The sequence below is a fragment of the Phaseolus vulgaris genome, chromosome 3 (assembly GCF_000499845.2).
Source record: "Phaseolus vulgaris cultivar G19833 chromosome 3, P. vulgaris v2.0, whole genome shotgun sequence".
Lineage (NCBI taxonomy): Eukaryota > Viridiplantae > Streptophyta > Magnoliopsida > Fabales > Fabaceae > Phaseolus > Phaseolus vulgaris.
This window is the reverse complement of record NC_023757.2, coordinates 29,579,371-29,590,817: the sequence shown is the minus strand read 5'-3', so window position 1 is coordinate 29,590,817 and position 11,447 is coordinate 29,579,371. Positions and strand designations below refer to the sequence as shown.

Sequence of the window (11,447 nt, the reverse complement as noted above, 5' to 3'; positions counted from 1 at the left end):
ACATGCATGAACTTGACTCAATCATGGCTTCTTTCCAGATCCATCCAATCAATGGGTATGAAAATATTTAGATGAAAATGAAGGAAGTGGTGATTTTACAAATTAGATTCTTGTGTGTTTTTAATAAAATCTTGATACACCAGTTCATGCAGTGTTTGTAAAGAATCTCGATGTATGATTTATCTTTTTCCTTCATCATATTCCTGGACGGTTACAAACAATTAGCACATTGCTATCCCCAGCCTCCACACAAATATTCCTGTCTTCCTTTCTTTTTGGGAAAGAATTTCGATCAGTTCTATATATATTTTTTCAAACATTGAATATCATTGGAATTTAACTCTCCATAAATCTCTTAACGAATTGGAATTTGAAACAGCAGAGAGAATTAGATAAGCCAGCATAAATTGATTACACTACATTTCACAAAGAAGATAATTAATTATATGTTGATTCCAATAAAATAAAAGCTATGACAGATATCAGAACCACATATGTAATAAACTAAATTCTACAACAATTATATAAATTTTTGGTAATCTAAAATAGGAGAAACTCTTCAAACTAATTTTTACATCAATGGTTGAACTTCAAATAATTAATTAATCTAATCACATCGCCCTTAATGAGAAAGTGATAGAAAGTAATTAAACTAACGGTTGAATTCATCTAATTCGAGGTGGATGATTCATGGGAATGAGCAATAGTCGTAGTTTCTGGCAATAACTAAGTGATTATGAATATTGAGGGGGCATTTCATGTGCACTGAAAATTTTCCAAGCAGGGATAGGGTTAGAGGCTTGGCCAATGGCTTCTTCTACTGCTACAAAACTTGTAACTATATAGAGCATGAGAACCATATATATATATATATATATATATATATATATATATATATATATATATATATATATATATATATATATATATATATATATATAAAATGCTTTTCTCCACACCAATATCTCACATCATCCATCTTTTGCTACCAACAAGAAACAATCCATGCTCTTGCTATTTCCCTCCCAGGAAACACACATCATCATTGAATGGCTGAAGCCCATCTTTGTATATAGCTTATAGGGGAAGATGATGAGAAAAGGCATCATACACAAAAAGCTAAAGGGTACTACTCCAGTAATAATGTTGCAACTTTTTCCATACCTCATCTCATGCATTGTGTCAAGTCATAGGGCCATCATAACACTCTCTGATACATAGTTTTCATCTTTCTTTCTTAAATTTCCCTCATCATAGGTACACTTCCCTGCTCCATTGCTTATTAACTTACATTCTTGGCTTTCCCTTTCCCACATAAAGTCTCTGCCATAAGTATCTGAGTGGGAAAAGATGCAGCTTGCTAAAGCATTTCACCACATGCGTCTAATTCAACAAAATTATGGAAAAACCCTAACCCTAAAAACCTTAGCTTTTCCACCGTCAAAAATCACTTCGCACCAAAGGATAATATTAATCACTGGGAGGAACTAAAGAAGCTAACAATACGGATGGCATCAGAAACAAGGTGAACAAAAAATAGAATAAAATAAATAAAAAAATGGATGGCAATTAAAATAGCTCATAATCGAATATCTAGTTACAAAGAATAAGCCATATGCATATATATATACACACACACACAATATAATATAAAGAAGGAAAGAAGAAGAAGTTGAATAGCAAAATGAGAATATATATCTAAAGCCTCTCTCTCTATATATATATGTCTAACCACAAAAAGTGAGAACCTCCAAAATGTTCCATATATATGAGCAGAAGCTAGTTGAAGTGAGGTTTCTCTATGTTAACCTCTTGAACACAACACCCGAAGAGGTCCATAGAGGTTTTCACTTTTCATCATATGTTCAGTTACATGCAAAATACACCATAGTCGGAAGATATTAATATAATTAATATACAAGCAAATAATTAAAATTAAAATGAACTAATTAATGTCAAAAGTTCTATGATGAAATAGGACTATATCTGTGACCATGATCATCACCTACACACGATCTCCCCTCTCTTCACTCATCATCTGCGTTGGCACAATGTCCTGAAGAAGCCCATTGAACAAACCCTGATGAGGACCTCTCATACTTGATGGCGCAAAACCTCGCTCATTCTCTTGGCACTGAAAGAACCCACTCAACGACGACGCATTGGCATAGTTGTTTACACAGGTAGCTGAGTTAACAACATTCAAATGTGATGATGGAGATGAGGTGGTGGTGGAGTTGTATAACATTGCTACTTGAGCTTGAGCTTGTGCCTGTGCTTGTGCTTGGTCATGACGAAACTGTTGGTGTTGTTGGGGCAGCATAAAGAGTCCACTGGTGGGTCCGAGCACACTTGGTTCGGAGTGCAAGAACCCGAGGCTAGCCCGTGACGTGGCAGGACAAGGGTGCGTGTGTTGCCCCTCGTAGGTTGTCACCACCACCGAAGGGTCCTCCGAGGAACGCTCCACGCGCTTCTTCACGCCGCATGCCGCGGTGGTGCAACGATAGTAGCTCCTGTTGTTAATTTTGCGTGCACCGCAAGAAATATTTTAATTATAAAGTCCCAACCCAAAGCACCACATATATAATAAATGAGAGAACAAATAATTGTAGAGGAGAAGAACAAATCAATGTTACTTAAATCAAGATTTGATAAATGAAAGCTACATGTATAATATTAATTAATTAATTATATTGGTGTACCTGGGATGAGGGCTGTTTTTGACGGCTTTCTGACCGTACTTGCGCCACCTATAGCCATCGTCGAGGTGATCCACTTCACTCTTTGTCATGAACGCAAATCTTGGTTCCCTTGGCTTCTTTTGGTGCTTCTTTTTTGGCTTCAGCCTAAGCATGGAAATTCAACAAAACAAAATAGTCAACATCTTTCTTTTCTCGCCTTTATTTTTATATCATACAAACAAACACAACAAATCAAAAGCAGAAGAAGATGAGATCGATAAGAAATGACAGTATAACCAAAACCCATTTTCAGTTCAATGAACACACACACAAAAACTCCGTCAATTCTCACCACTCAGCACCCCTGTCTGTCTTTCCAACTGTAACCAACTTTATCCTCGTTTTATTATTTCACACAAGCACATTCAATGACATAGAGAATTAATTCCGTTATGTTTTTATGAAGACAAAGTAAAATTAAGAAATTCATTCATTCATCATTATTATTATTATTATTGTTTTCATCACCATCATTACTCACTGATTCTTAGACTTGTCTTGATCTTGGTCTTCTCCTTTGCCTGCTGCATCTGTTGTCGTTTCATCCTCCTCAGCTTCATCTTCATTTCCAGTTGCTTTGTTGGCGGCGGCCGCGGCGGCCTCATTCGAGGAGGAGGAAATCGAGGAGTAGTTTGGAGACGGCGGAGTGTTGAGGACCTCGGAGCCTCCGTCGGGGACATTGGAGCTGGCAGGCGAGGGAAGTGGGTGGGTGATTTGAGTGGGGGGTGGTGGCGGTGGGGGTGAGGTGAGGGCGGTGTTTTGGGGCCAGTCGAATAAGGAAGGGGTATAATCAGGGACAGCGAGCAAGTCGAGGAAGGCAAAGTTTGGAGCTTTTGGATCGTGGGAGAAAGATGAAGATGGTGGTGGTGGAAGAGGTGGCATGATGTCAAAGATGGTGGAGAAAGCAGGGGAGAAAGGGAAGGACATGGTCATGGTCATGTTGGGAATCTCGTCGGAAAATGCCACAGAATTTGCCATGGTGGATGATGACTTTGAGTTCGCTTCTTTCTCTCTCTTCTCCTCCATTGCTTTTAATCTATTGTAGGTGCTATATATCAACAAAAACCTTTGCACATATTCCTCATTTCCCCCTCTTTCTCTCTCTTTTTCTTAAAACTATTTCTCAAAAACCCCAAAACTATGTTCCACATTTATTATTTTTTGCTTTTTTAGCCTTATTATATATTAAAACTCTCCACTGCTCTCTAACGTTTTAGTCAATCTTTTTTACCACAATTAATACAACTTCTTTAGTTAATTCACCTAAAATTAATACTTACAGATCATGTTTGTAAGCTTTTTGACCAGGAGTGAATGTATAGAGAGAGGTTAAGAGAGTGAAACTTTTGAATAAATACAAGTATCATAAAAGAAATAATCTCCAATTTTCAATTATGAGATATATCCAATTTTACAATAAAGATTAATGAATTAATAGGGGTTTTGTTTAAATAAAAAAAATGAAAAAAAATTGAGTGTGTGAATGGAGTTTTGATTTGGTTGGGTTGGGATGGGGGTAGGGAATTTGGAGAACAGGTTGGCTGGGGGAGGTTTCCCACCTGGGGAGTCACCGACACGTGGCGGTTTTGGTCCTCACGGTGGATTGCGATAGCATTTACTGCGGAAGAGGACCAGCGGTGGGTCCCAGTTAACGCGTGTATTTGACTGGCAACCGGTATTAGTGTGAACGGGGGAGTGTACACGTGGGGTGCAAGTAAAAAGAGTTTAGGGTCTGATGGATAGCATGTGATGGTCCTGTCCTCTTTCATTTCCTTTTCTCATTTTCCTTTTAACATCTCATCAAATAATTCAATTCACATTAAATGTATTTTTCGCTAATAAATTATTTTTTTTTAATCTAAATTTTAAATTTTCAAAATATTTACAATGAATGTTTATTAATATTTTTTATTTAATAAATGAATTTAAAACATGAACTGTATTACTATATTATAATATTCATAATAACAATAAGTTAACTTAAAGTATTTTAATTTATATTAAAAATTAATTTATAATATAAAAAAATTGACTCATTTCAATAATTTCTAATAATTTCTTTACTTCATACACGTATTAAAAAAAGTCTACAATTTGAACTAGAAATAATATTAATTTCGCAGAAAAATATAAAAATACAAAAAAACATATTTATAATATTCATTTAAAATGTTGCTTTGTGTCTGAATGTGTGACAGATAATTCTTATGTCTTCATAGACCACCGCTTCCAAATTTCAATTAAATGGCTTAAATGAATTAATTTTAATATTAAACCAATTTTTAAAAGAATAGTTAAAGAAAATTTATTGTTATGTAACATATGAGTATAATGTTCTATTCCAATTCTGTCAAAAATTCAAAAGCCACAGTCACATTATGATTAGTCTTGGTTTAATGGCTTTAAATTAAAGAAAGCTGTGTTGGGGAAAAAAAATTAATATATTTTTGAAAACTTTCTCAATATTGTATTGATAGCTCTCCTTAACTATTTTTCTCACACCATGAATTGTGCAAAGAATAGTTATAGTTAGATAATCATTTAATGAAAGCTATCTCTAATTTGACAGAAATAAATTTAAGTGTGCATATTTATTAGGGTGACAAACTGATTGATATTTTTTTATATATATTTTATAATGAATCAGATAAAAAATTATTAATAGATTTTGACTTATTGAAAGTTTCATTCTTTAATCGTCTATTGATAAATATTCAATTCACCCGTTAAATTTTTCTTCATTAATGGATATTTAATTCATCTATGAAATAATTTATTTTAGAAGTTAAATATATTTTTAAAACAATTTTAAAAGAATAAGTTTTGTAAAAAAAATTAAAATATATTTTTGAAAACTTTCTAATTTTTTAATAAAGACGTTATCATGAAACAAAATGTTGAATTCATTTTGATTTGTTAACTATTAATGTGATTATAAGTTGAATTTTGAAAAATAATGGATGAATCACTAGCCATCAATAAAATTAACTGGATAAATTTTATCTAATTCTATTCATTTTTTTTCTTATTTCGTAAATATGAATTTACTTATGAATATAGATTGGGTAGATGAAGTGCTTTCTAGTTTTAATATTTGCTAATATAAGTATTGGTGGTTAATACACCTAAAAGGCTTTTGAAAAATTACTTTTATTACAAGTTTTGGATTATAATTAATTCAATTATATATTACCTTCTTTGTCTACAAACATAAGATGTTAGATCCTCCAAAAAAGGCTCATTTTATGAACACATTTCATTTATTTGCACTGTGTTTAATTTTGTGGTGAGAAAATGGTATGGGAAATCTTGAAGGAATAAAATGCTGCTTTAAATGTGAGAATGTAAAGAGAATTGTGGGGCCATTATTGAGGACTTGAATAGAAAAAAGGTTAAAGTTAAAATAAAAGAAATGTTTATTGAAGAAAAAGAAATCTTATTACTCTAAAAAAAATTATTTATTCTATGGATTCAGCTAACTAAAGTTTTTAAGAGACTAATTAAGATTTAACGGAAAATGAACTTTCTATTCAATAAATTGAAAATTACGAGAGTATGCACTCAAAAAATGGTTATTTTTCTTAACTAATATCTTAAAAATATTAATTATTCCTTTGTTCATCTATATATTTTTTAAGATTATTTTGTAAAAAAATGTAGAATATTTTTATTTTAATAAAATAGTTATATAGTTTCTTATTTATCCATTTTTCTTTTCATTTAAGACAATAAATATATGAAAAAAATATTTAAAAAAGCTCTCTGATATTATTTGTATTCATAGTTACGACAATCAACATACATATAAGGTTTTTTATAATACATCATTTCAGTGATCTTGAATTGTTAACATCTTAGTAGGAAAATGATGTAATTAGTAAATTTGGTTAACCATAAGCACTGTAATTATAGGTTCTAATTGTAAGATTATATAATAAGTTAAGCGGTAATCGACTGTATATTTTTTAATAATTATTAAAATAAATAATTTTCAAATTTTACTTTTTATACAGATTAAAACATCTCTTAAATACTTCATTTTATTCTTTCTAAAAAAAACAGTTACAAACTATCAATCCAATATATTTAGAAAAAATAGTTACAATTAATTAATCATTTAAAAAATACAGGTGTACATACATATTCGTGTCACAGCTGCTAATTACACACACAAAATATTTAACGAATTTCAGAATCAAAATAAGTAATTAATGAAAATGGCATCGAAAAATCTATGGCGTTTACATCACTGCGATCGCATCTAGATATTTGTGCGATGTGGCAAAAATAAGTAATTTAGGATGATCTAAGATTGTATAAATTTAATGAACTATAAATTATTATTATTATTAAGGATTATTTTTATGTCGGTTGAAGAAATTTAAAAGAAAAGTTATCTGAATATATTATTTTAGTTTAAAGACGTGTTTTATAATTTAACTGTTATTATTTTCGAAATTATATAGTTTTACCTTTTTTTCAATTCATACATTTTATACATTTGTTAAGTGATTGACAGAATGATATTGATATTGTAATAACTGCTCAATTATCGGTACTAAAATAAAATAATTTCTAGATATATAAATATTTAATAACTATTATTTACTACAACTCAATTACTTACTATAAATGACTTTTACATAATTGAATGCGAATAATTTCTAGATACCTTCATTTATACTACTAGTGTTATAAGTATAATTTAAATATGTTTCACAAAATCTTTCAATTTAATACTTATATTTACATCATGAACTCGATTATATCTAGTAGGTAATTACTAACTTTTCGTATCACATCATAAACAAATTATTTTAATCAATAACTCTACCGTATCCTCTTATAGAAGATAATATTTATAAGCATATTCATATAAAATAATTTAAAACATATCACAACACAACTCCTTAATAGAACTAAACCATTAAATCAAGTATTTTTTTAAAGGAAGTCCTCTAAGTATTTCTTAGAGCAAGTATTCTATCTAAATTTCCTAGACAACAAAAATTACGCTGAGGGAAATTTAGGATATTTTGCATTTTTTATTTATTTTGCCAGGTGAAATTAGCGTTGTTGAGTGAAATTTATATTGAATTTTCGTATTCATCACTCTAATCCTATTGCAAAAATTTCAATTCAAGAGGATTATGAAGAAAATAATATTAAAATAACAATAATTCATCCCATAAAATAAATCATAAGATTTTCAATTTTAAATGAAAGTTAAAACATCTATATTTCAATAACAAATATATTCAACAACAATCATAACTCAAACATCAATTCCAACTTTTGTCTGAATTGAAATTTAAAATTGAACGTGGATGCATATTTTTCATGAATTTGGTGAAGGCTGGAACATGTGGTCATAACCGATTAAGAACACTTGTTTAATTGATTACATTTGAGTTCATAATCAATTACTCCCTTTACTCTAATCAATTATGCATATCCTTGTAATCGGTTAGGCAATTTCCTTAATAAAATAAACTTGTACACTTAACCAATTAACATGTAGGTCTTAATCGATTATGTATTCAAGAATAATCGATTATATGGTATTGTTTGTATTAAATAAGCTTGCAAACTACGTTAATATGAATATTTATTTTTATTTTAATTGAAATTCTTTCCAATTTCATGATAGGAGTATTTCCGTCAATTAATAAATAACACAATTAATTATTCTTTTACATTTTAGTCAAATCAATCATATCATCTACAATCTTTCTACTCAAATGTACTCACTTTTCATACATTCAAACAACCTAACTTTCCTTTCTCTTTCTATACATTCAAACAACCTATTTTTCCACTCTCTTTCACATCTTTTCCTTCTCTTTCCCCTCACACCGTCATCCAAACAAAGCCTTAATCATCAACTCACAATTTCACACACAAGACAAATTTTCATCTAAATATAGAATCAGATATTCTCCACAACATAAAATTATTATAATTCTAATTTAATTTACAATTATTTTTTCTACTATTTATTCTCTATTTTCATAATTTAATTTAAATAAATGTTAGTTTTCTTTATCTAATAATGCCTTACTCTTCAAAAAAATCTAATTTCAAATAGGAGAATGAACTAAAATCTTTTTATACATTATTGTGTTCTTAATTCAGAAACTTATAATAAAGCGATATAGTTTTTTTTAAGTAAGATTTTCTCGTCCAAAAGTAATATATTACATTGGTTGGTCCATCCAACCAGTGTAATATAATATGCTTAGTGTAAAAAAAAAGCATGACATATTACAACAGTTGGATGGACCAACCGATGTAATATTTCATTTATGAGAAACAAAAGTTTTAAAAAAATTTAAAAGTTGGAACATGACATATTACACCGGTTGGTCCATCCAACCGATGTAATTTTAGAGTTAAAAAAATTATAAAAAAAATATAGTTATATTACACCAGTTATTACTCATAACCGTTGTAATATATTTATTTACCCTATTTTCTTGTGTCGCGCTCTCACTGCTCATTTCGCTCTTAAACTAAATTTTCGTGCCTTTGAGTTGCTCTCTGCCTCATGTTGTCTCCATCATTGTTGCCACTATTGCCTGCCCTGCTATTGTCGTCGCATTGCTTGTACTTCGCATTCATTGTCACAACATCAACACCGAAGGGGTCCTTTCGCTGCCACCATTGTCGTTGTTGTGTCGTTCGCTATTGTTGTCGCCATGTTGTTGTCATTGTCGTCATGTTGCCGTTGTTGATAAGTCTGTTCCCGCCAAGTCACTAAGCATACAAAGTCTTGAACAAATTTGTCAAGAATGGTCCAAATATTTTCTACATATTAGGAATCAAAACATGTCATGATTTGTAACTTTCTACATATATGTACACTTTCATTAGTTTTAATTATATTATTTTGATTAGTTTCAATAGCATGTTTTTATATTTATGAATATAGAAATTGATCTGGCTGCAATTGTTGTTTGTTTTAACAATTACAGGTTGGAAAAATCATATTTTAATATTTTTATAAAAAAATGTCACATATTATATCGGTTATGTGAATAACCTATGTAAAATGTAACATATTACACCGGTTGTGGGTCCTAACCGGTTTAATATATGCTCCAGAGTACATATTATATTGGTTAGGACCCATAACCGGTGTAATATGTTCTCCATAGTGATATGATTTCATTTGAACCTTTGATTATTTTGGGATGAGTTGACATTGGTTTCATAGTATTCAAGATACTTTCAAGAATAGGATCAAGTTCTAAAAGGCAATTGAAAGAGTTTCAAAAACAACAAAACAAAGGTTCATACTCAAAATGCAAGATTTATGACTTGTAGTGCAAGAAATGATTATAGAATGAATGGGTAACTCTAAAACAGCAAGTAAACCCCAAGAACTACTTAAGAACAGTTCAAGAACAAAAAATTAACGCAACATACAAAGGTTCTACCGATTGAAATGAGCTAAGCAACAAAACCCATGGAAAGGAATTTGAAAACAACAAGATTATCACATGTAATTGGATACCGAAAATGGACGAACCAAGAACAATAACAAAACAACCAAACTGCACTGATTAAAGGAGAAATAAAGTGCAGAAAATGAAAGGGAAAACCGCAAAGAACAGATTGCACCGAATGGAATAGGAAACACAAGCAAGAAACACAAAAATGGAAGAAACGGAAGATGGAAAGAGTGACTTATGTGGTTGTAGACCAAGGGAGGATCTTCACGCCACTTGGAGGGTGGTTTGCTCCAAGATGAGTGGTGGTGTCGCCACTTGAGAGTCCCAAGAGCTCACAAGATGAGACTAAAGAGAGAAGAAGAGTCAAGGCTCACAACTTTCTCTAAAATTCACTAGCATTTCATTACTTTCAATTTCAACTTTTTACAATGAGGCAAGGCTCTCCTTTTATAAGGTGAGAGATGACCGTCCCTCTAGGTAAGGAAGGAAGGAAAGACTCCTTCTAGTTCCTTCTATGAACAAAAGGGCACCTAACTAGGCCAAATGGTGACCTTTCTAGCTATTTCTAAGTAACTAGTGACTAAAAATGCCTTTACATGCATAGTTTCTTTTGTTTTCCTTTTTAGGCACTTTCCTAAGGCTATCCTATCCTATTTATAATTTAATACAAGAGATATTACAAAGACAGATTTCATTTGTCAATCTCTTCCCAATGATCTAGCCATGCTTCTAGTGATTCTTTGATTGGAGTGGCTTGGGCTTGGGCTTGGTCCTCTCTTTATTTTAATTCTTCTTTAATTTTTGAGAAGACTAGAAGTAAGAACTTTAAATGTTTGGGTGGATGGCCTCTTCCTCCATTAGTAAAATCCTCTCTTATTTTATCTCTATCACATAGTCACATATTTAGTGTACATATTACACCAGTAAGGACTTACAACCAATGTAATATGTCTCTTCTGAGAGCTATTTTTTTGAATTATTTTAGTCAAATTTTGGCTCTTTACATTGGTTGTTTTTACAATCGATGTAACATGTGATGAACATTTTACATCGATGAGATCTAGATCGGTGGCAGAACCGGTGTAATATGTCTCTTAGAACGAACCAATGCAATATGCGTTATTTGCACTAGTGAAATGTTGATAAAATAAAATGTGGTTAAAGAAAGAGTTGAAAATATTAATAGCAGGCTTATTGGTGTGTGTTAGAAAGAGAAAAAGATTACGGTTTCAACGTTATCAAATATGAACAT

General features: G+C 31.2%; 1 protein-coding gene across 1 annotated transcript; it reads right to left on the bottom strand.

Moving 5' to 3' along the window:
• Positions 1-1,672: 1,672 nt before the first annotated feature.
• On the bottom strand, positions 1,673-3,890 carry LOC137807029 (WRKY transcription factor 23-like). Its single transcript, XM_068607445.1, has 3 exons — positions 3,223-3,890; positions 2,703-2,846; positions 1,673-2,513 (listed from the first exon to the last, which is right to left on the bottom strand). Exons 1-3 carry the CDS (start codon positions 3,765-3,767, stop codon positions 2,006-2,008), a joined length of 1,197 nt encoding a protein of 398 aa, XP_068463546.1. The 5' UTR covers positions 3,768-3,890; the 3' UTR covers positions 1,673-2,005.
• Positions 3,891-11,447: the final 7,557 nt, after the last annotated feature.